We start from the raw sequence: 22,898 nt of genomic DNA, 5'->3' as shown, positions 1-22,898 counted from the left end.
GCAGGAGCAGGAGCAGGAGCAGGAGCAGGAGCAGGAGCAGGAGCGGGAGCGGGAGCAGGTTCGGGTGCCTTTTGTGGCTCAGCAGCTGGCTCAGCAGCTGGCTTCTCGGGGACAGGAGCGGGAGCGGGAGCTGGAGCTGGCTTCTTCTGAGGCTGAGGCGGCGGGGGTGTGGGTTTGGCGAACAAGCTAGCCCAGCCCTTCTTCGGACCTTCAGTAGGAATCACACTGCTCTTGTTGGCTTCTTGGGTGTTATCCTTCGCGCCATCTGTCTCTGCAGCTGTAGCTTCGCTCTCGGTTTGGTTTGCCCCAGTCTCTGGAGTAGCGGCCGATGCTGTTGTTTCCACGGCGGTGGTGGTGGGAACAGCTGGCTTCTCTGCACGGGCTCCGTTAGCAGCCAGAGCTCCAGCCCGGCCACCACGACCTCCACGACCACGGTCTCCACGAGCACGTCCACGACCCTCAAATCCACCGCGTCCACGACCTCCTCGAACAGAGGGTGTAGTAGTCTCGGTCGGGGTGCTCTGAACCTCCTTGGCTTTGGGGCGGCTCCGGTCGGTAGTCTTCTTCTTTACTTCGCCCCACTGTGAGACGTTGCCTGTAAAACTGTCAGTAAAGGGAGCCAATTCGACTGAGAATATTCTGTAGCAATGACGGGATCGGACCTTCAGTTATGCGCTCAATTGCTTCTTCGAGTTCACCGTCTGCGTCTTCCAAGGCAAAGACGAGGTCCTCGTCCGACCAGTCGGGGAACAACTCCTTCAGCATGGGGAGACTGCTCGAGTATTTCTTCTTCATCTGCCCAATTTCTCCTTCTTCTTCGAACGATGATGCGGTGTTCTCTGAGTTGTCGGTCTTTGTAGATCTGCTACCACCTCGACCACCTCTGGAGCTGTAACCACCTCGGCCACCACGAGCGGATACTCTGCCTCGAGAGGCAGAAGATCTGGATTGAACTTCAGACATGTTTTCTGATGGAATCTAAATATCTCCTGGGACGGAGAGACGGGATATAGAAATCGGGAGGGAGTTGACGTGGACGAGGAGAAATCAAGGTGCGGCTAGTGAAAAGAAAAAGCGGGTAGTCGAAGAGAAACGGATCACAGATGCACCCTCACGAGAGAGGTCAGCACCAAAAGCTACAAGGGCACAAAGGCCTCCAGGAAGTAAAAAAGGAACAAGATAAAGAAAAAAGGAAAAAGAGGAAAGGATGGAGGAGCTTTCGGGAGTGTGGAATGAGAACTCTAGGATTATTCAGGTTGAAGAGTGGAACTTGGGCTTGGGCAAGGCGTGTCTGAAGGGAGAGGCAACTTTCTGTCGCGTTGGTTTAGCGAGCGGCGCTAAAAGCGTGAGACTTCCTTGAGGGGGGTTGGCATGAGTTCTTCCTCGACGGTCGGAAAGCGGGGATTTCGTCATCCACTGTGTTGCTGCTCGATCGACAGCTTGTGTTTTACTTTTGCTATATCATTCTGCTTTTACTACTGATTAATTGACTGGAGATACCGGTATTTGACTCTGGGATACTGCTCTGTCTCTGGCGCTCAGGCAATCCATCCTCGCTAAACCTTGCTGTTCACCGCCCAACGAACGAACGCCCTGTGTCCATCACCAAGTCATTGCTGCCTCGTATCACCCTGGATCGATCAATGGGTCACTGCCCTTGTTACTGAACCATCGATACATTATCCATCATGAAGGGAACGTCGATCTTCAATTTTAGACCTTGGTCCAAGATCAATCCTCCTCTTCCGCGAACTCCCCGTGAGTCTCAGCAGCTCCTAAGCGCCCTTACATCTTCCTTTCGCCGTCAGCTCGATCACGAGTATCCCCCATCCCATACATCTTCGCCTTCGTCTTCACGTCCTGGCAGAAATGGGGATCGACCAATGGTTGCAAATACCAATTCCTCGGCGCATGCGACCGATAGCCATCTCAAAGCCATCTTGGAGAATCCTCTCTTCCGGGTGGTCCCCTCGAAGTCGGCCGTTGCTCGTGACCAGTCCGGTGCTGAGGGACAGAATTTGATGGAGGAACCAATGTCTGTTTTTGATGACCTGGTTGCCTCGGGCTCTGTGACGTCGACCAACCTTTGTGACTGTTTGAAATCCCAGCTGCTCCTGGCCAGTACCCAGGCTGGCGATCGTGTCAGTGAGGCTATCAAGGACTCAAAGGCTGGTTCGAAGGTTGTCTCGTGGTGGTTTGCCTCGGATTCCGAGGCGAGAAAAATGCTGCTCATGTCACGCGCATCAACTGCCACTCTATTGAAATTTATGGTTGCGGAGGGGCTACAGGATACTGTCATGGTCTGGCTAGATATGCTGCTCAAACAAGACATTGGAGGAAACAATGGTCAACTACCGAAACAATTGGCGCAGCAGATCTTTGGCAGTCTTTTGGTAGACCTGATCAATGCTGAGGCGCAGTACGGACGAGGGCTGGGCTCTGCGATGGCATATTACATTCAGACATGCAAAACACACTTATCAACACCGGATCAAATGGCTGACCAATCTAAAAAGGCGATGCTTCTTCACGGGGGTGCTCGCCTGGGCCGGCTGATGATGCAACAAGAGGGAACCAAGGAGGTGCCAGCAGCTCTATATGAACAATTCATGGGTTTGGTCACCACATTCACACCCAAATCAATGTTATCAGCATCTGTGCCCATCTACCACCCTACACGTCCTGACATCGAACCTTTCCTCAAGTTTATGGACTCCCTCCCACCGGGCCGGCCTGAGTCGTGGGCCAAGCCCAAACGAGAGGTTTTTACACGGGCCGCCTTTGATGCCCTTCGGGTCTCAATTGACCAGGAAGAGTTTGGAGATGCTTCGTATCTTGCAGGCTATCTTCAACAATTGCTACCAGGCAAAGACCACGCCTCTCCAGAAGAGGAGTTTTTGCTCAATCGCTTAGACCTGACCCTGACGTGATGAATGTAATTATCTCGGGATTTTTGTATTATTACTACAGACACGGAGTTCCTCAAGGAGATGGCTCTGGCTGGAAGATTGGGGCTTCATCTAACGGCGTCAGGGGGTCCAGCTTGCGGTAGTTAACGATGACTACTAGTGGGGGATCATTCGTCATTCCGATCTACAAGCGAAAGCGGATGTCTGGAAATTGAGACGACATCCGTCATACCATCAGCATCACCATGCCCTACTCCGCATTGCTGCTCCACTCAGCTGCGCCATCGGGATCTTTTTCTCCTCTTCTTGGCATTGCTTACCTACAACAGGGTGCGCGAAGCCCGATCTTCGGAAATAATGGGGGAGAGTCGGGGAGGGGGTCTGCCGTCTGCGAGTGGCTTGCGCCCCTCGAGCTGAGATTCGCGCGAGATTGTGCGTGCCCCAAATCTGGTGGTGGTGCTAGACTGGAGGGACAGCCGAGATTGAGTTCCGCATGAATTGGGTTAGCGCCAACAGGGTGCCCTTAGTAAACGTCACCGCGCAACCTCACCTCGCGCTCTTCTCTGAACTTCGATCATCAACCACTCATTTGTTTCCTCTTCTTTCCATCCGTAGTCTTCAATTAAGTGATCGCTGCAGTCGCTTCTTGCTTGCGACTCTTTCTTTGCTTTAAAATTGACCCTCAATCCTGAGCACGTGCCAACATCCGTTATCATCTACTACCCTTTGACAACCATGGCCGAACCAACTGAGATTCAGAACGCCCCTACTGTTTCCGGTACGTCCGCGCACACTACGCGCCACGCTCAGGTGGAATTGGCGCCTACATAGTGTCAACAAACCAACAGTCAACGACCTACATTGTAATCGCCTCGTTGGCCAGGTGAAATTACATTGTTGGTCAATTGTCGCACGGAGCTAACAGGTTGATTGGTTTTAGAAACTCCTAAGCCTGTCGCAGTCGAAGAAAAAAAAGAAGATGCGTTAAACCAACCAAATGACAACAGCGAGGCCAATGGAGCCGAGCAGGCTAAGCCCGCAGAAACAAACGGTCATACTGAAGAAAACAAGCCTGCTGAGGGATCTAACCCCGTTGGGGAGACTAAGCCCGCTGAGCAGGATCCCAATTCAGCTGCTGCCGACGCCCAGAAACCATACGAAGACAAGGCAGAGCAACCGGTGACAGGTGAAAAGCGAGAGCACGACTCGAACCCAGCGCCTGCCGAAAAGGACGATGCCTCTGCCACCGAGAACTCGAGTGAACCTGCCGCCAAAAAGCAAAAGACCGATGAAGAGCCACCCAAAGCTCAGAACGTCACATTCACTCATGCTGGTAAAGATGACGCTGAGGCCCCAGTCACCAACGGTGAAAAGAAAAAGGCCGGCCGTCCCAAGAAGGCCAAAGACACAACGACAAAGGCGATTCCCACGGATGGCATCGGAAGCAGGACGCGTAGCCGGACTAAGGCGACCTGATTGACTCTGCTACGGACAATTTCTTCTGGCTGGGTTTAGTCTGGTACAAAAAGCAATGGCTATCTGTCAATCTCTCGTCTTTGTTGCTCTACCATATGGGGGTTATTTCTGTTGTTATCTCTGCCATTTCTCCAACAAGAGCTTATTTGATGATATCAGCGAGGGAGGCTATGTCTAATGATTATGTGAATATTGAGGCGTGTTTGTATACTCTGATATTTGAGAAATAGGAGTCAGCTACACTACTCTTGAATGAATACAAGAAATCAAAGAATTTATCTCGCAGGGAGTTAGAATAAAGTTGAGATAGTTCATCCAGTACACTACTACATACTTGTCTGTATCTTCGGTTTCCTTTGCCACCTCGCTCTCTTTAAGTCACTAAGTCACTGGGGGATCTCATCCCCTCACTTTCTCACCACTTGATATCTCTTTTTCGATTGAAAGTAACTCGAATATATATCAAGTGCTTATTTAAGCCCCAAATGCCAACCCTTCCCTAAACTCTTTGCTGGCTAATTCTATACCCACAATTTCATCAGACCCCAGAAGCAGGTAGGGCAATCCAAGGCCTACGATGGCTATACATTTATTGGAATGCAATCGATTGATCAAAAAGGCGGGATATCACACGGCAGTCTTTAAAAAAATGATTGTTATAAAGTCTTATGAGATTGATTTATCTAGTCCTTATCATTTGGAATATATATCGACGGGACCTAGGTCAACGCTATTATTGAGAAACAGTGGCAATCCATCAATTCCTAGGTCAAATGCTGCAAATGAGAACTCCATTGATAAGTGGAATGTTACTCCTCATATCTGACACAGCAAATTCCAAGCAAAATGCATATACAATTGAACGACATGAAGACATCAAATCACATCTGTATGATTATTCCGACATCGGCCCACCTTCCGCTGAGTCACAGCCCCGGGACGGAACAACGACGCTTCCCCACCATCGTTGGAGGGGGAAAGTCTGTGTCATAGATCCAGCAGTAGTCATAATAATTTTTGCGAACTCTCTAGAGATTCTGGCTGAACATCTTCTTCGTTGAATATTATCGATTGAATCTCAATATGTCTAACAAGATCTGGTTGCGTGCTGAAACCAAGCCCGCTGAGGCGCGGTCTGCCCGTAAGTACCATTGAATGGGCAATTGCCCCTCTTTCGATGCTCATGGGACATTTCTACGGCGCAATCATGAAGTGCTGGCATGACGATTATTTTTCTAACGCAATGGCTTGATTTATAGTTACCCCCACCACTTGCAAGGCTCTTATCGATGCCGGATACGAAGTGACCGTCGAGCGCTCGACGCAGCGAATCTTTGATGGTGCGATTGACGATCCCGATTCTTTTTCTTAAATAATATCCTTACTGACCACGGCGCTTAATAGATGAGGAATTCGCCAAGGTATGGTTACTTTGAATCGAGTCCGGTGTTCGAAACAAATTCTCATTCTGTGATATAGATTGGCGCGCCGTTGGTTGAGGAAGGCTCTTGGGTGAAGGATGCCCCCAAGGATGCTTACATTCTGGGTCTCAAGGAGTTGCCCGAAGAGGAATTCCCCCTCGAGCATGTCCACATTTCGTTCGCACACTGCTACAAGCAGCAGGGTGGTTGGGAGAAGGTTCTCAGCCGGTGGCCCCGTGGAGGTGGCCTCCTTTTGGACCTGGAGTTCTTGACCGATGATGTTGGACGCAGAGTTGCTGGTAAGACACAAATGATTATGAATTGGTCTGTCAATTGAGTATCAGACTGACTTATTTTCGATTCGCAGCTTTCGGATGGTCCGCTGGATATGCAGGTAATTACTCGTTGAATGGTGATACTGGAGATTGAATACTAAGACATAGCAGGCTCCGCATTGGCTGTTAAGAACTGGGCATGGCAGTTGACTCACCCCGCAGGCGAGTCTCTGCCTGGCGAAACCCCTTATGCCAACCAGGACTTGTTGATCGAGTCGGTTAAGGAGTCTCTCGAGGCTGGCAAGAAGCAGTCTGGCCGCTTGCCCAAGGTCCTTGTCATCGGAGCTGTGAGTGAATCGCTCTACCTTTAGAGATGATATTGCTAACACAAGTAGCTTGGACGTTGCGGTAATGGTGCTGTGCAGCTGGCCAAGGATGTCGGTATCCCCGAGTCCAACATTATCCAGTGGGATATTCAAGAGACTAAGAAGGGTTAGGTTGTCGCTCCTTTTCTAAAGTTTTTGTACTGATCTTGATCCATAGGTGGACCCTTCAAGGAGATCGTCGAGGATGCTGATATCTTCGTCAACTGCATCTACCTCTCCGCCGAGATCCCTCCTTTCGTCAACGTGGAAACCCTCTCGTCCCCCAGCAGAAGCCTTTCTGTCGTCTGTGACGTGAGCGCTGATACGTGAGTTCCTTCAGCCTTGATCACAATATTCTTGGCCGTCGCTAACCGGTTCATTTTTCGCTTAGCACTAACCCCCACAACCCCATCCCCATTTACGACATCACCACCACCTTTGACAAGCCTACCGTGCCCGTCACTTTGCCGGCTGGCACCCAGGGCCCCCCTCTGAGTGTGATCAGCATTGACCATCTCCCGTCTCTCCTTCCCCGTGAGAGCTCTGAGATGTTCAGCCAGGCTTTGATGCCCAGCTTGTTGCAGCTCAAGGACCGATCCAACGCCCGTGTCTGGAAGCAGGCCGAGGACCTTTTCAACGAGAAGGTAGCTACCTTGCCTAAGGCATAGATTTGATTCACATAGGGTGGGATGGTCTGATGAGATAGGATATATCTTTCTGGCGATTAAAACTTATGTTGCATGTTTAAATACCAAGTCATGAATCTATAGAATGCAATGATCTAAGATGTACTGGATGGTCAGTTTTAATGAGAACATTAAAAAACAAAGCTGCACAGTGGTGGTATTGAAGAGATTCGATGTAAATATTAATATCATCAAGTCAGCTGCGTAATGGTCGTGTCATGCTGGACAATCCTGTTTCGAGTACCCTGGTGGTGTCTCCTCACTTGTATATAACATCGAACAACTCACCAGGAACAATAATTATAATTATTCATAAACCATCACCAAGAACCGCTGTATGCGGCCTAAAATTCGGCAGTGATGATCATCTTTCATACCCCAATAATGATTCAAGCAATTTTCTAAAATACGAGCGACCCAACTCGTCCCTGACTTGAAAGTAAGCCTGGGCGTGGGATCTTCGAAACGCCATCGAAGATCATCATCCCTGCTACCCCAGAAGAGTCATCCAACGGCAAATCTGTCTGCCTACCAACTAGTCCACCTCCTAGGGCGATATGGACCAAAGAAACGACCCAAGAAAGATGACAACAACAATGCGGGGATCTGCAAGAGAAACACGGAGATCCGAAGAATCCGTCGTGGGAGTCGGACTGTTGTGAGCGCGACGGGCGCTTGGCATAAGACGAGGAGAACAGACGGACAGGTTCGGGCAAAAGACGGAGTAGTTCTTCTTCTCTGCTCTCCCCCACGACAGTATCCCTTTTCCTGTCCTCATCTATTATTCGACTATCTGTCCCTAGTGTGTTTGATTAGATCCGAATTGGACCGCTCGTTTGGGTCTTTAATAGGTAAGCTGCCCATCGGTTGTTTCTCTGTTTCCCCGTTTCTCGGTCTCTCCGCACGCTCGGGGTTTATGGGGAAGAAGAACTCAACTGTTGAACTGACGATTTGTCTCGACCATAGCAGTCTATACCGAAGCAACGTCTTAAACTAAATACCTGGATACACCGGATACATACGATACTCGAGCTACCCTACGCATATCGCATTCGAAATACCTACAGACCGTTTCTCTTTTTCTCGGAATTGACGGCGACGGAGCCATGATCCCGACGTTGGCTCGTCAGGACTTCTTCTACCAACGCCACACATAATATATAGGCATTGATGCAGGAAAAACCAACGACGGTCGCCGCATATGCGGCTGGGGCCTCCCTCGCTGCGGTCGCCCTGTTCTACGTCTTCGGCCCCAACTACACAATCGATGGGGATGAGTCGAGTGATAGCTATCGCAAGAAGAATGTTGTGGGACTGTCAAATCCGGCTAATGACTGCTTTATCAATTCGGTCTTACAGGCCCTTGCCGGTCTTGGGGATCTACGGGTTTATTTGATAAGGGAGATTCATCGACGCGAGCTGGATGGACCCGAGGTATACAATTCGCTGCCAGATTTGGGTGAGATTTCGCGGGGGCAAAACCCGGACAAAATTCGGGAGTTGCAGCAGGGAACAATTACCAGGGCACTCAAAGAAATGCTGGACCGACTGAATGAGCGCCCGATCTACAAGAAGACTATTTCTGCACGGGCTTTTGTTCAGGCCCTCGAGTTTGCCTTCCGGACGCGCATCAGCCGCAACCAGCAGGATGCACAGGAGTTCCTGCAGATCGTGGCTGAGCGGCTCTGTGACGAGTATCATGCCGGTGTCAAGGCACGTCAGAGGGTGCAAGGTTCTCTTGGAACGCCTGCGGGTTCGGGCACTTTGGAACCTGCCCAGGACGTCGACACATCGAAAAACGGAGCCGAGGTCGAGGTTCGGATCGATGATGGAACTGAAAACGGCCTTCCTGCGATTATTGACTCGAAGCTGAAGGATATTGACAACGAGTACGGTTTCCCATTCGAAGGTCAACTGGAGTCTCAGATCGAATGTCAATTCTGTCATTATGAGTATAAGCCGAACAAGACGTCCTTTGTCAACCTGACACTGCAAGTACCGCAGAAGAGCTCCACAACGCTCAGCTCTTGCTTTGATGGTTTGCTCAAAACAGAGCATATCGAGGATTTCAAATGCGATCGATGCCGACTGCAGCATGCTCTGGATGTGAAGAACCACGAACTGGCTAGGACCCGTTCAGGGAAGGAGCGTCAAATGCTGGAGGCAGAGGTTCAGCAGATCGAAAACGCCCTGCAAAATGACCCAGAACAGCCATTGGAAGGAGTAAGGCTCCCACATCCAGATTCCACTCCCAAGCGGAGAATTGCAAGGCATATGCGGATCACCAAGTTCCCCAAGGTCATTGCAATTCACCTCTCGCGGTCCATCTTCGACCACAGCAGCTCTACAAAAAACGCGGCAAAGGTGTCATTCCCTGAGCGACTTCCCCTGGGAGGGATCCTCAATCAAAAGTGGTTCAAGCTGCTGGCGATTGTCTGCCACAAAGGTAGCCACAACAGCGGGCACTACGAGTCGTTCCGCCGTAACCATCTCTATCCCCCATTCTCCACGCCAGATGCTTTCAGCTCCTACGCCCAGAGTCGAGCGGCAAGTGAAAATCCTTCTCGAGCCCCCAGTCCTCGCCTAGGACCACGTAACGCGCCTGACATGGATCCCGGGAGGATTAGCATCTCAACTTCGACATCATCTCCTTCCCTTTCAGGAGGTTCATTGTCGTCCCCTGCTCTTTCGACCAAGGAATCCCCAAAGGCTGCGTCTCAATTGAATACTCCCTCTTCTCCACCCCCTCGGCCGACTACCTCGAGCTCCCGGGTATCTTTCCAAAGCACCCGGTCCAAGTCGTCGAGCTCCAAACAAAACTTATCACCGACACCTGATCCCAGCAGCCCAACGACGGATGGTGGCCGGCGCAAGTCCGCTGCCAGTTCCTTGCGAACCTCGATCGAGACGTCTACAGGAGCTTCCCGGCTACGTCGTCGTCGCAAGCCGCATGATCGGTGGTGGCGTATCTCGGATGAGAAGATTAAAGAGTGCAAGACGTCGGATGTGTTGGGAATGCAGAAGGAGGTGTATCTCCTGTTTTATGAGATGGAGAAACCGAGCACTAGTCCCGCGGCCTAAAGCCGAGGCACCGGACGAAGGGGCGATGAACATGTGGAACGAATTGAAAGCAACACTGCAGAACACTTTGCATATTGATATTTGGCCATATACGAGAGTACATTTTCAACATATTGTCGGTATATACAAACGGAAGGAAAAAGCGATAGATCGAGATAGAGTGAGTGAGGAAAAAGTCCACATGACCTGTACAGGAGCTTTGGATCTTGCGTTTCATATTCTTCATTTTTTTAATTGAACATAGCTTTGGGGAATTGGACATACTTGTTTGGTCGAGATGAGGTGTTTTTAAGATGCTGTTTTGCCATTAATACACACTGCACAGGGGAGAGAGCCAGATCTAGACCCTGTCCAACAACAGGAATTGAACACGAGACGGAAGATGCGCGAATTCCTTGGAATGAAAGAGCAGCTACGAACCGACGGGGATGGGTTTCCCCGCTGAAACCGCCGACGTTGGGATGAAGCACGAAAGAAATACGGAGAAGGGGATCAATTCTTTAGCAGGGTAAAGATGAGGGGAATGGGGTCCGAGGGTCCAGGTGATGCTATCCTGGTGAAATCCCCAGCCAGCAGTCCGTTTCCCAGATTTCCATCTCGTTCCTGCCAGCTCTAGAGATGGAATTGGATCGAACGTGCCCGTAGTAAGCCAGATGGATGATGAAGCGCATAGCAATGGATGATGCTATTGACGGGTGGCGGGAGCAGAGCTCGGCCCATGGTCAGGCAGGACGATGATGTACGCGGGGATTTTCGGGACAGCAGGGAGCCAAACGGCGTCATCGTCATCAGTCACCACCCCCACCACCACAACAAGCAACCACCGCAAGCCGTATCTTGCTGAACCAGCCAGAAAACCTATATCACCCCCTCTTTTCCCGGTTGACTCTTGTTTTTCCTTCCTTCTTTTTTTTCTGATCTTCTTTTCCTCGTCCAACATCGCTCCACGCAAAACCAGTTCAGTTTCCATTCGGGCACTGAAATCATACTGACCTCAGCCGGTGCTCCACCGTCCGGTGAGTTCTTCTGTTGCTGCCCCTCCGTTAGCGGCTCGTTGCCCCTCCATTTTTTGCCAACTTATTAAATTGTCCGGCACCGTATTCGTCGTCCGGTCAGGTTTATAAGAAAGAAAGACCTCGCTGACCTTTCCTCTTCTCTTCCAGTTCTTCATCTTTCATCTATTTCCAATCTCCATCTATCAATCTTCCCTTTACCTCTCTTCTACCTCATCAACCATCACAATGGGTGTCCTCGAACAGCTCTCCCGCAAGGCCGGTGTCATCGTCGGTGATGACGTCCTCCGTCTCTTTGAGTACGCTCAGGAGAAGAACTTCGCCATCCCCGCCATTGTAAGTTGACCAACGACCCCTCCTTGAAGTTGGGATCCATGAACTGACTGGCCATTGTTGATAGAACGTCACCTCCTCTTCCACTGTTGTTGCTTCTCTCGAGGCTGCCCGTGACCAGAACTGCCCCATCATCCTGCAGCTCTCCAACGGTGGTGCCGCCTACTTCGCTGGCAAGGTAAGAACTTTCAATGTTTTGTTGACATGAGGAGCAACCCAACTAATCTATCTCGACAGGGTGTCAGCAACGACGGCCAGAAGGCTTCCATCGCTGGTGGTATCGCCGCTGCCCACTACATCCGTGCCGTTGCCCCCAGCTACGGTATCCCCGTTGTCCTCCACACCGACCACTGCGCCAAGAAGCTCCTGCCTTGGCTCGACGGTCTCCTCGATGAGGATGAGCGTTACTTCAAGCTCCACGGCGAGCCCCTCTTCTCCAGCCACATGATCGACTTGTCTGAGGAGCCCGTCGACTACAACATCAACACCACCCAGGCCTACCTCAAGCGTGCTGCCCCCATGAAGCAGTGGCTCGAGATGGTAAGTTTCTGCTCAGTTCAATGTATGCCATATTTGAGTCTAATCTTGTTAATAGGAGATCGGTATCACCGGTGGTGAGGAGGACGGTGTCAACAACGAGGACGTTGACAACAACTCCCTCTACACCCAGCCCGAGGACATCCTGGCCATCCAAAACGCCCTCGCTGCCGTCAGCCCCTACTTCTCCATTGCCGCTGGTTTCGGTAATGTCCACGGTGTTTACAAGCCCGGCAACGTCCGTCTGCACCCCGAGCTTCTCTCCAAGCACCAGGCCTACGTCAAGGAGAAGACCGGCTCCTCCAAGGACAAGCCCGTCTTCTTCGTCTTCCACGGTGGCTCTGGCTCCAGCAAGGAGGAGTACAAGGAGGCCATCAGCTACGGTGTTGTCAAGGTCAACGTTGACACTGACATGCAGTACTGCTACCTGACCGGTATCCGTGACTACGTCCTCAACAAGAAGGACTACTTGATGAGCATGGTTGGCAACCCCGAGGGTGCTGACAAGCCCAACAAGAAGTTCTTCGACCCCCGCGTGTGGGTGCGTGAGGGTGAGAAGACCATGAGCGTGCGTGTCAAGGAGGCTCTTGCGGACTTCAACTCTGCTGGTCAGCTGTAAGGGTTTTCGAACGCCTCTGATGAATTTCTTTTTTCTTTTCTGTTTTAATTTTTTTTTCCCTGACTCGTGGTCTCCGGTGATGAATCACGAAGACTTGACGACATACCAAAATACCAGTACATAAAGTGATGAAAAAATTAATTGCTTTCCATGTGGAGTGAAGTTTCAAACGTAGTCGGTATACAGTAGTCCGTCGAGTATTAGATTTTGCAGCGGGATATGTGCTATGACGTCGACTGATTAGTAATGACGTTTTGATTTGATGGTGTTGAGTCTTCACACCTACCTATCTCGTACATAGTCCGTGGTGCATACATAGGTCATGTATGTAGTCCTACTAATGTATGTAGGCCTATCACAGTATGTAGCTATCTGCCAACTGATCAGTCTTGATGGTTTCACCAAGATAGATTGTCTCAGAAAGGCCAGCTGTCGAGCGGTTGACATGGTACTATTGGCTATAGCCCATGCACTAGTGTCCGCTACATATCCTCTCCTATTCTCTGGGTAGATATAATATGTAGGTAGTTATACTATGTCAGAATAGTACTCATCCATATTCATAACCTCTTCACAGTTCATAAGTGTATATACCATGCCACGTATCTCCGTACGTAGACTGCCCGATTGGGACATGACGGGATCCATGAAACCCACTTCTTGGCGTGTCTCAGAAAAAGCCTGCAATGTTCCAGACTCAAGGGGAACGGCAGTCGCTGATTGGCCCGCCAAAATAGCAATGGATCGGAGGTGGGGCGGCATTTCTTATTTCTCTCAGCTTTCTTTCTTTTCTTTTGGGGGCATGAGAAGATGCTGAGGATGTGCTGTGTTGTTGAAATCAGAAGAGATCATCGGATGATTTCAGTAGATGAGATGAGATATTAGATGTATAGACACATCCATGCAGCCATATACAGCAGGATCGGCGGATGATTCTGATGTGATCTTCTGGATAGTCAGTAGTAATAGGGTCCAGACACACATCTCGTGCCTCCACCTCTCATCCCCGGTTGACACCCACGAGTTCTCAGTCCCTTCATTCCTTCTGTTCTGCTCTTTATCCTGATTCCAATATTCCATTCCAATTCCATATCAATCCTTGATCGTTGGACTAAGCAGCCCTAGTGCCACCCAGCTTAGACCCGCCTCCAGAACCCACTCTTTGTCTGTCTCTCTTTTCAGTCTTGTCTCTCTTTTCTTCTCCATCTTCTCTTCTTTCCCCATTTTTTTTCCCTTCTTTTTTTTATTCTTCTCTTCTTGGATTCTTCTGTATCTTGATCTTCTTCTCGCTCGTTTCTCTTCGTCCTTCGTTTTCGCGTCCATGCTGCATCTCTCCCCGTCGCGCAATGGATCCTCAACATAGCGTCCTCTGGGCGCGTGATGATCCACCCCCTCAAACGTCGGCCGATCTCTTTCTCCAACTCATTCAGAATCCATTCAAGTCTGCTGTGTGTTATTCCCAGATCCTCAATTCCATCCAGAAATTTTCGCTAATGGCAGATCGCAGTTTCAATTGAACGCCGTTTATGCTTCCTTGGTGACTGCCGCCCCCGTCGCTGTCATCTTCACCCTCCTCTTCTCGCTTTTTCGCCCTCGTCACTCTGTCATCTATGCTCCCAAGGTTAAACATGCCGACCGCAGACATACGCCTCCTCCTGTGGGAAAAGGCTTCTTTGCCTGGGTCAAACCCGTCCTGGGCACCAAGGAGCCCCAGCTTGTCGATTGCATCGGTCTCGATGCTACCATCTTTCTGCGCTTCACTAAGATGTGTCGCAATATCTTCATCTTCCTGAGCATCATCGGATGTCTGGTTATGATTCCCATTAATATCACACAGAGTGAACCCGATCTCACCAAGGATCTTTCCCCATTCGCCACCATGACCCCAATGTACGTTAAGACCAATGCTATTTGGAGTCAGGTCGCTTGTGCTTGGGCCTTTGATATCGTCATTGTATTCTTCCTCTGGAGGAATTACAAGGCTATTTTGGAACTGCGGAGGAATTATTTCAAGAGTTCCGAGTATCAGCGCAGTCTGCATGCTCGAACCTTGATGGTAAGTCTCCCCACAAGGAATTGACGGGCAATGCTGATTATCTTTTGTTAGATCACCGATATTCCCGAAAAAGCCCGGTCCGTCGAGGGCATTATGCGTCTTACTGACGTGGTCAACCCCACAGCCGCTCTGCCTCTAGCCTCCGTCGGTCGTAACGTTAAGCTGCTCCCCGAATTGATCAAGAAACATGACGAAACTGTACGGCAACTCGAGACTGTGCTGGCCAAGTACCTCAAGCGACCCGATAACCTGCCTGCTCGGCCTATGATGCGCGTGCCTAGGAAAGAGCGGGACGGACACCCCGACAGAGTGGATGCCATTGACTACTTGACGGACAAGATCCAGAGACTGGAGGAGGAAGTCCGCCATGTTCGGTCTTCGATTGATCGCCGAAATGCGATGCCCTTTGGTTTCGCCAGTTTTGACATGATCGAACATGCTCATGCGGTGGCTTACACTGCGCGCAAAAAGCACCCGCAGGGTACTACCATCCAGCTGGCTCCCCGGCCCCACGATCTCATTTGGGAGAACTTGCCTTTGTCCAAGGCTGCGCGAAGGTGGAAGCGGTTTGTCAACATGATCTGGGTCACGCTTCTGACAGTGGTTTGGATTGCACCTAACGCGATGATCGCCATTTTCTTGTCCAACTTGTCCAACTTGGGACTAGTCTGGCCGGCATTCCAAACATCGCTCAGTGCCAATCCCAAGGTTTGGGCTGCTGTTCAGGGTATTCTTTCTCCCGCCGTCACCTCGCTGGTCTATATCATCCTGCCCATCATCTTTCGCCGGCTCGCGATCCAGGCCGGTGATGTGACCAAGACTTCGCGAGAGCGCCATGTCCTCAACCACCTCTACGCGTTCTTCGTTTTCAACAATTTGGTGGTCTTTTCGCTCTTTTCCGCTGCGTGGACATTTGTTACGACCGTCATCGATGCCAAGAACCACGACGAGAATGCCTGGGAAGCCATGAAGGCCGGACAATTCTACGCCAAAATTATCAACGCTCTGTGTCAGGTGTCTCCCTTCTGGGTGACCTGGTTGTTACAACGAAATATGGGTGCTGCCATAGATCTCGTGCAGCTGATTCATCTGATCTGGGTCTGGTTCGCCAAGACCTTCCTTTCGCCCACGCCTCGCCAGGCGATTGAATGGACTGCACCTCCGGCCTTTGAATATGCCAGTTACTATAACTACTTCTTGTACTATGCTACCGTGGCCTTTTGCTTTGCGACATTGCAGCCAATCGTCCTCCCGGTCACGGCGCTGTACTTTGGCATTGATGCAATGTTGAAGAAATACCTGCTGATGTATGTGTTTGTGACCAAAAACGAATCTGGGGGTCTGTTCTGGCGGGTATTGTTCAACCGTATGGTGTTTGCGACTATCATGTCAAACATTATTGTCGCTCTGGTAACCAAAGTGCAAGGCACATGGACCATGGTGTACTGTGTGGTCCCACTGCCGTTTTTGATGCTGGCCTTTAAGGTCTACTGCATGAGGAAGTTTGATGTCGATTGCAAATTCTATAACCGGGCGAATCTGTCCGATGCTGAGGCGCTGGCTGCTGGAAAGTCGGCCAAGAAGGCATCGGATCGATTGAACACCAAGTTCGGCCACCCGGCCCTATTTAAGCCCTTGATCACCCCGATGGTGCACGCCAAGGCGGCTGAAGTATTGAAGCGTATCTATCGAGGCCGCCTTCACTCGACAGACATGTCGGGAGAATACTCGGATATTGCACTGGATCCCATGTCCAAGTCGCATCCGGGCAAACTGACGGATCCGCCTAACGCTCCCTTTGAGGTCGTGGCGGAGAACCAACTTGATTTCTCGTATTTCAAGGACCGACCAGACTTCCAGGACGAGTTTGGTGGTGGTATCTACGGCCGTCCCGAGGATCTAATGACGGAGCGGTCCCAGACACCCCGAAGTGCCCTGGGCGAATGGTCGCCGACATCGTCGCGTGCATCATCGCCAGCACCTTCACTCCCATCTATATCAGGTATTAAGATGCCTGATGTTTATCGACCGAGCATGGATGAGCAAACGCATCCCGCCTTCCGGGTGCCATTGTCTCGTGGAGACAGTGGCACCGTTCCGACGGTGGGTGGCGGTCTCTACCAGCACAACAACGAGAGTGAAACCCAGCTATTGTCCCAGGCCCAAGTGCCCGCGCATAGCGATACGTATGGGCCGACGGACCGATGGCGGACGGGAGGGTATGGTCCTGTTGAACAGGACGAGCCCAGCTTCACCTCGTACGAGCATTTCCGCGCACCACGATGAAAATATATTTTACGCCTTATGTTTCTGTGATTTTTAGCCATTTTTGTTTATACTACATAGACCCTGGGTTTTATTATTGGGATATTATTTTGGATATGGATTTGAATATAACAACCTCCCTGTACTTTACAAATACAATATAGACGATCTAAACCGATGTAACTATATACCTACCTAACTAGGTAAGATGGATGTAACTACAATACATCTGAAATCTCGTCTTTTAACATAGGAACATTAACGACGAAGCGTTTCAACAAGTCCTGGGGCAATGGCGCAGCTGGGAGCGCGTTAGACTGAAGCGTCAACTTCAGTAACAGGATTCATTCCAAGTTTATCTAAAGGTCGCTGGTTCAAGCCCGGCTTGCCCCATTTCTTTTTCTTTTTTTTGTCTCCCTTTTTTTTTTTTTTTTTTTCTGGCTGACTCCATTATGGGTGGGTGGATGGTTCCATGAGGTTGAGTGGGACTGTGCTTACTGCTAAGGTTACGCGGTTAGGGCTAGTATGTCAGCATCTTACTCTTTACTTTCAACAGTATGTATGCCTTGCGAGCAGTTTTCAAATTGAAGCATTACTTTGATTACAAGTAGAATGAAGGCTATGTATCTTACTCAAACATCAATAGGGATTGGATACATCTCGTAGAAATTGTCCGCAAACCTTGGATTATCCGTATGGCAGACCTGACTGGTGCTGCACTGCGTCTATGGATGACATTGCAATTAGCTCAGTTTGACTCTTACGGAAGCATCCATGCATACTACGTAATGAACTTTTTCTAATAATAACATGCTAATATGCCGAAGCGCTTAATATTGCTGAGAAAACGAAGCTTTGTAAGAATGTGGAGTGTTGAATATGGGGGCGAATGTGTATGCTATGGTGTAGTTAGTAGCAAGTCACAGGCTCACTGTCGGGGCGTTTGTATGGGATTACATGAGTTAATCCAAAATAAAGTTACTGAATTTTGTGTTGATATTGATTGGTCAATTAATTATTTTTCAAAAAGAATAACAATAAAAAATCTCGTTCTGATAAAAAAAAAAATGATCAAAAAAAGAATGGGGCAAGCCGGGCTTGAACCAGCGACCTTTAGATAAACGGATGTAATCCAGTTACTGAAGTTGGTTCTTCAGTCTAACGCGCTCCCAGCTGCGCCATTGCCCCACGCTATGACAATGGCTGCCAAATAGTGATCTGTATGTCTACTCTCAATCTAGTCATCCAGGACTATCGATAATGATGATGCATTCTCCCCTATCCTGGGTAGCAAACTAACAATGCCATTGATGGCTCTGTCTGCTGGTAATAAATACTTCAGGAACACATCAGATAGTAACCAGAAGCCGTCTCCCTGTCAAAATGACATCACGCTATACTGCCAATTCTAGCCAGTTGCCTGATTCGGCCGATCTTCGCGGAGCTTCCGACTTGCGCTTTGTTGTCCCTGAATCTTTCCCCGACTGCCTTTGTTCTGCTACTCTCTTCGCTCCTTCTTGATTACTATTCATTCACCTTTGTTTCTTGGTGAGATTGCAGACTCTCTCGGATTGTTTATTTCATCAAAACACCCCCCTCGAGTCCTCCGTCCTGCTTGCCGCCACAAACCGATCCCGACGGTCTCCGTAAATAGAAGCTCGAATCACAATCACGCACAACGCAACAGGACAGCTACACTTCTCCCCGGCTTTTAATAGCGCCCCATGGATGCGCTGTTTCTTAAATAATCGCATGCAAGGAGGTTTCGCTCGACTTATCCCCCGATTTATCACCCGCTGAACGTTATCCATTTGTTTACACTACAGACAAGGGAGAAACAAAAAATGGCCTGGTACTCTCTTCTCCCACCAGACCTCATCTATCTCGAAAGCTGGGCGGTCCGGGTTTTCGTACGTTTGTCATCTGCCTTGTGTGATGTAGATAGTATCCGCTAATGCAAGTCCAGTTTGTCCTCGGACTCCTCACCATCGTCCCCTGGGCCGCCCTTCTCGTCTTCGATATCGTCCTATACATCTGCCGGATGACAACGTATGAGTTCCCTGTGATTGGTGGTCGGGCGCAGGGCATGCAGAGACCTCGCGCGCCAAGTCTCAATGAGCGGCCAAGCGGCCAGCGGAGAGTGTTTGGGTTGCGCGGGGTAGAGATGGACAGTCCCGGAGATGATGTCTATACTGAGGAGAAGGAGGGGTTGAGTTATATGAAGTTCAAGGATGGGGATGGGGAGGTCAAGTGGAGAAGTCCGAGGGAGAGAGTGGCTAATACGACCTGACGAGCTCTGCGGTCTGGGGTTAAGATATCCTATGGGATTATCAGTCTGCGTGATGTGATGTGGCGTTGATCCGGTCAGAGCGATATGTTTAATATGCGATTGCTTGAAGCGGGTGCTTGTTTGTTTTTTTTTCGGTTACCTCTTTATATTGCTTCTATCGATACCCCTGTTTGTATATATATATTGTGGCCCATTTGCTGAACAGATCATCTCCAATGGTCGAGAATCTATTATCTTTCTATGCCTATCTCTATCAGGATCGTCATCTAGTGCTGCGTCGGTGATTGGATCAATCGACATTGTCAAGGCGGAAAAACCCGTCAATGATCATGAGTGTGTATCTCGATCATCGTGACTGATATATTCGATGAACGCGTCAGCTATCTAGGTGAAGATGTCTACTATCAGAACATCCCAATGGCCACTGTCCCAGTCTACGATTCTGCAACCATGGATCTCGATTCGAGCCCATCCCCAAGTGATATATCTGGGTGCTGACTGATAATGAAGACGGTTGTTCGGTGTGAACGGCAGACTCTTCATTGTCTTCCTGGTAGTAAAGCACCCGTCTTTGCATTTCATACGTATATATATCCTCTTCAGCAAATCAAGGATAAATGTCTAGGGGAGGGTCTGGCTCAGGCTATTGATGGATTGAAAGCGGGTAATGTACCGCAAATGCATTTATATAAAAGAGGAACCGTCTGGGGCGAGGCTGTCAAGGGGTTTTTAAGGAGTTGAATAGATCTAATCATGTGCATATTCATTCGTTACATACTATTTGCATGTTGCGTTGCTTCATGTTTGATATACATATCCCGTGGGGGAATTGGTTTACAATCTCTCAACCACCTTCAGCAGGTCGGCAGTCACACCGTGGGCAGTCACTTCACCACCAGCTCCGGCTCCCTGAACGATCAGAGGGTTGCTTCCGTACCGCTTGGTGTAGAAGCTGATGATGTTGTCGCTGCCCTTGAGTCCGGCAATGGCGCTGTCCGAGTCAAAGTACTGCAGACCGACACGGACCTCCTTCTTGCCCACATCAATGCTACCAACGTACCGCACAACCTTGCCTTGCTTCTCAGCGCCCTCCTTGATGGCGGTCATCTGGCCGTCAAATTCGGGCAAGCGGCCCATGAACTGCGAAATGCCCTCCGAGGTTGACGGCAAGCCGGCCAGCTCAGCGGGAATCAAAGACTCGATGGGGAAAGAATCGGGGCTCTCAACTTCCACACCAGCAATGCGTGCCAGGATAGTGAGCTTGCGCGCCACGTCCATGCCGTTCAGGTCATCACGCGGGTCTGGCTCTGTGTATCCCAGCTCCTTGGCCTGAGAGACCACATCGCTCCACTTGGCGGACGAAGAACCCGAAGAGGGGGCGAAGGTGTTGAAGAGGAAGGACAGGGTGCCCGAGAACACACCCTCAATGCGAGTGACCTCGTCGCCGGTAGCGACCAGGTCGCGCAGGGTGGAGAGGACGGGGAGACCAGCGCCGACGGTGCTCTCGTGGTAGACGAGAGCGTTGCCCTGGGAGGCAGCGTCGAAGATGTTCTTCCACAGAGCAAGGTCGGAGGAGAAACCCTTCTTGTTGGGGGTGACGACGGAGATACCCTTGCGGAGGAAGGTGGGGTAGGAGCCGGCGATGGTGGGGTCACTGGTGTTGTCGACGAGGATGGAGCGGCCGGGGGCAGAGGCGAGGTACGCGGAGATCTCTTCAGGAGACAAAGGACCAGTCTTGGTTAGGGAGGGGGACTCGACGGCGAACTTCCAGTCGGCGGCGGGGATGGGGGGGCTGTACTCCGGGGCGGGAGCCAGAAGAGTCTGGGTCGAGCGAGCGAGGAGGACGAGAATAGGGGGGTTGGGGAGACGGGCGAGCTGGCTGATGAAGGCAGAGCCAACACCTCCGACACCTGGTTGATGGTTAATGTTGAGTCATGCAGAGACTGGGAGGGATCCAGTGCTGAGGGGTGTAGACATACCAATGATACCGAGAAAGATGGGGTTAGACATGATGGAGCAATTGAATTTTAACAGAAACAATTCTAGAGTTCCGGTGGAGGCGATTTAAAAGAGGACGACAGATGAACCTGAAATCCACTGGATAGATGTAAGAATGACGAAAAAGAGAAAAGATGAAGCCATCGTGGGGTTCGCGCGGGGCTGCAAATACATAATCGGCCTTAGTCAGACGTCGATCGTTGTCCCTTCGCCCTTCACCGTCACGCAAATATTCCATCAACTTGCAAAATCCCCAACCAACAATTTCAACATGACCTCCAACTCACTATACGGAAATCCCCGTCAAAAACAATCCTCAGCATCAGACACACCTTCCTCCTCCACCCTCGCCTTCACCACCCACCTCTCCTCTCTAATCTCCCAAGACACCTCCAATACCCGCGGCCGCCCCCGGCCCTCGAAAGCCTCCAAATCCGACATCTTTACCAAGCACAACAAGGGCACCCAGAAACGCGCCGCGGCCGATCTTGTCGACGATGACACCGGTTCCATGCGCCAGGTGCACCAGCGCACCGCGGACATTGGCGCCGTGGACGCCGCCACGCTGCACCGTTCCAAGAGACGGATGGAAGAGAAGGCGCGGATGTATGACGACTTGAAAAGCGGGGCGTATCTGGCTGCGAGTAGTGATGATGATGACGACGATATCGGACCTAGTCGGACACGTGGACAGCAGGAGGACTATCTATCTCGACTTCGTCGGAAGGAGAGAGAGGGATTGGTGGATTTCGATAAGAAATGGGCTGATGCGGAGAGAATGCGGACTGGGTCTTCGGATGAGGATAATGATGAAAAAGACGATGACAACGCCTCCGTAGTCTCCTACGAAGACGAACTAGGTCGTACTCGCCGCGGTACCAGAAAGGAAGCCGCCGAAGCAGCCCGTATCAAGCAGGAAGAAGGCGACACACGCATCAACGCCGCAGAACGCTGGCGTCCCGCTCGTCCGGATAACCTCATCCACGGTGCCACTGTTCAGGCTCAGGCATTTAACCCGTCTGCTCTCGCCGCACAACAGATGTCTTACCTTGCTGCGCGCAGGGACCGGTCGCCCACCCCGCCGGGTGAGATGCATTATAACCCAGACGCGGAGGTGCGCAACCGGGGTACAGGGTTCTATGCTTTCTCCAAGGATGAAGAGGTACGGCGAAAGCAGATGGAGGAGCTGATGAGTGCTCGGGAGGAGACACAGAGGGAGCGAGATGCCCGGCAGGAGAGAAAGGCCGAACGAGAGCGAGTCAAGGATGAGCGGCGAAAAAAGATTGACGAGTTACGGACCAAAAGACGGGCAGAGACATTCCTGGCTGGATTGGGAGATTTGGGGGCCTTGACTGCCAACAGGGTGGAGGCGGATGCATAATCTGTTACTTTTGTGTGCTTTAGTTTGGAGTTCAAGATACCCATTTGTTTATAGATGACCATACTTATACCAACAATCCTAATCGACTTTTACAGAAACCTTGCCTTCTATTGAAATACTCGGTTCGAATTATTAAAAAACCACCCGAAACATGATCAAAGGCTTGAAGTAGTATCAAAAATGAAGACAAACA

The 22,898-nt window shown here is 50.5% G+C and overlaps 9 protein-coding genes and 2 non-coding genes across 11 annotated transcripts; 9 read left to right on the top strand and 2 right to left on the bottom strand.

Moving 5' to 3' along the window:
* The first annotated feature begins 1,325 nt into the window (after window positions 1–1,325).
* On the top strand, window positions 1,326–3,042 carry ASPWEDRAFT_368014 (uncharacterized protein). The gene has a single exon (XM_040834549.1). The coding sequence runs from the start codon at window positions 1,689–1,691 to the stop codon at window positions 2,928–2,930; it is 1,242 nt and encodes a 413-aa protein (XP_040692983.1). The 5' UTR covers window positions 1,326–1,688; the 3' UTR covers window positions 2,931–3,042.
* On the top strand, window positions 3,043–3,525 carry ASPWEDRAFT_367907 (uncharacterized protein). Its single transcript, XM_040834545.1, has one exon. The coding sequence runs from the start codon at window positions 3,155–3,157 to the stop codon at window positions 3,404–3,406; it is 252 nt and encodes an 83-aa protein (XP_040692982.1). The 5' UTR covers window positions 3,043–3,154; the 3' UTR covers window positions 3,407–3,525.
* On the top strand, window positions 3,306–4,710 carry ASPWEDRAFT_37065 (uncharacterized protein). Its single transcript, XM_040834601.1, has 2 exons — window positions 3,306–3,687; window positions 3,850–4,710. The coding sequence occupies exons 1-2, from the start codon at window positions 3,645–3,647 to the stop codon at window positions 4,383–4,385; spliced, it is 579 nt and encodes a 192-aa protein (XP_040692981.1). The 5' UTR covers window positions 3,306–3,644; the 3' UTR covers window positions 4,386–4,710.
* Window positions 4,711–5,468: 758 nt separating this feature from the next.
* ASPWEDRAFT_102956 (bifunctional saccharopine dehydrogenase/ubiquitin carboxyl-terminal hydrolase) lies at window positions 5,469–10,213 on the top strand (the record flags this gene model as incomplete). The annotated part of the gene is made up of 11 exons (XM_040827524.1): window positions 5,469–5,526; window positions 5,645–5,725; window positions 5,790–5,806; window positions 5,865–6,105; window positions 6,174–6,200; window positions 6,250–6,428; window positions 6,477–6,573; window positions 6,625–6,772; window positions 6,838–7,090; window positions 7,746–7,859; window positions 8,297–10,213. 11 exons carry the CDS (start codon window positions 5,469–5,471, stop codon window positions 10,211–10,213), a joined length of 3,132 nt encoding a protein of 1,043 aa, XP_040692980.1.
* Window positions 10,214–11,167: 954 nt separating this feature from the next.
* Window positions 11,168–12,841, top strand: ASPWEDRAFT_57771 (fructose-bisphosphate aldolase FBA1). Its single transcript, XM_040838344.1, has 4 exons — window positions 11,168–11,562; window positions 11,627–11,737; window positions 11,797–12,099; window positions 12,155–12,841. The coding sequence occupies exons 1-4, from the start codon at window positions 11,455–11,457 to the stop codon at window positions 12,713–12,715; spliced, it is 1,083 nt and encodes a 360-aa protein (XP_040692979.1). The 5' UTR covers window positions 11,168–11,454; the 3' UTR covers window positions 12,716–12,841.
* Window positions 12,842–14,061: 1,220 nt separating this feature from the next.
* On the top strand, window positions 14,062–17,057 carry ASPWEDRAFT_105769 (putative DUF221 domain protein; the record flags this gene model as incomplete). Its single annotated transcript, XM_040827757.1, has 3 exons — window positions 14,062–14,163; window positions 14,223–14,771; window positions 14,823–17,057. 3 exons carry the CDS (start codon window positions 14,062–14,064, stop codon window positions 17,055–17,057), a joined length of 2,886 nt encoding a protein of 961 aa, XP_040692978.1.
* Window positions 17,058–17,322: 265 nt separating this feature from the next.
* On the top strand, window positions 17,323–17,429 carry ASPWEDRAFT_t69. Its single transcript has one exon. It is a non-coding gene; the product is annotated as a tRNA-Phe (tRNA).
* Window positions 17,430–18,119: 690 nt separating this feature from the next.
* ASPWEDRAFT_t56 lies at window positions 18,120–18,224 on the bottom strand. Its single transcript has one exon. It is a non-coding gene; the product is annotated as a tRNA-Phe (tRNA).
* Window positions 18,225–18,880: 656 nt separating this feature from the next.
* Window positions 18,881–19,326, top strand: ASPWEDRAFT_25143 (uncharacterized protein; the record flags this gene model as incomplete). Its single annotated transcript, XM_040832696.1, has 2 exons — window positions 18,881–18,946; window positions 19,003–19,326. 2 exons carry the CDS (start codon window positions 18,881–18,883, stop codon window positions 19,324–19,326), a joined length of 390 nt encoding a protein of 129 aa, XP_040692977.1.
* An 834-nt stretch (window positions 19,327–20,160) lies between these two features.
* On the bottom strand, window positions 20,161–21,336 carry ASPWEDRAFT_103705 (homoserine dehydrogenase; the record flags this gene model as incomplete). The annotated part of the gene is made up of 2 exons (XM_040827587.1): window positions 20,161–21,236; window positions 21,306–21,336. The coding sequence occupies 2 exons, from the start codon at window positions 21,334–21,336 to the stop codon at window positions 20,161–20,163; spliced, it is 1,107 nt and encodes a 368-aa protein (XP_040692976.1).
* Window positions 21,337–21,595: 259 nt separating this feature from the next.
* ASPWEDRAFT_169153 (CCDC174 family protein) lies at window positions 21,596–22,705 on the top strand (the record flags this gene model as incomplete). Its single annotated transcript, XM_040830402.1, has 1 exon — window positions 21,596–22,705. One exon carries the CDS (start codon window positions 21,596–21,598, stop codon window positions 22,703–22,705), a length of 1,110 nt encoding a protein of 369 aa, XP_040692975.1.
* Window positions 22,706–22,898: the final 193 nt, after the last annotated feature.

The sequence above is a fragment of the Aspergillus wentii genome (assembly GCF_001890725.1).
Source record: "Aspergillus wentii DTO 134E9 unplaced genomic scaffold ASPWEscaffold_2, whole genome shotgun sequence".
Classification (NCBI taxonomy): domain Eukaryota; kingdom Fungi; phylum Ascomycota; class Eurotiomycetes; order Eurotiales; family Aspergillaceae; genus Aspergillus; species Aspergillus wentii.
Note: the sequence above shows the minus strand (reverse complement) of the source record. Positions and strands in the feature narration are given on the sequence as shown.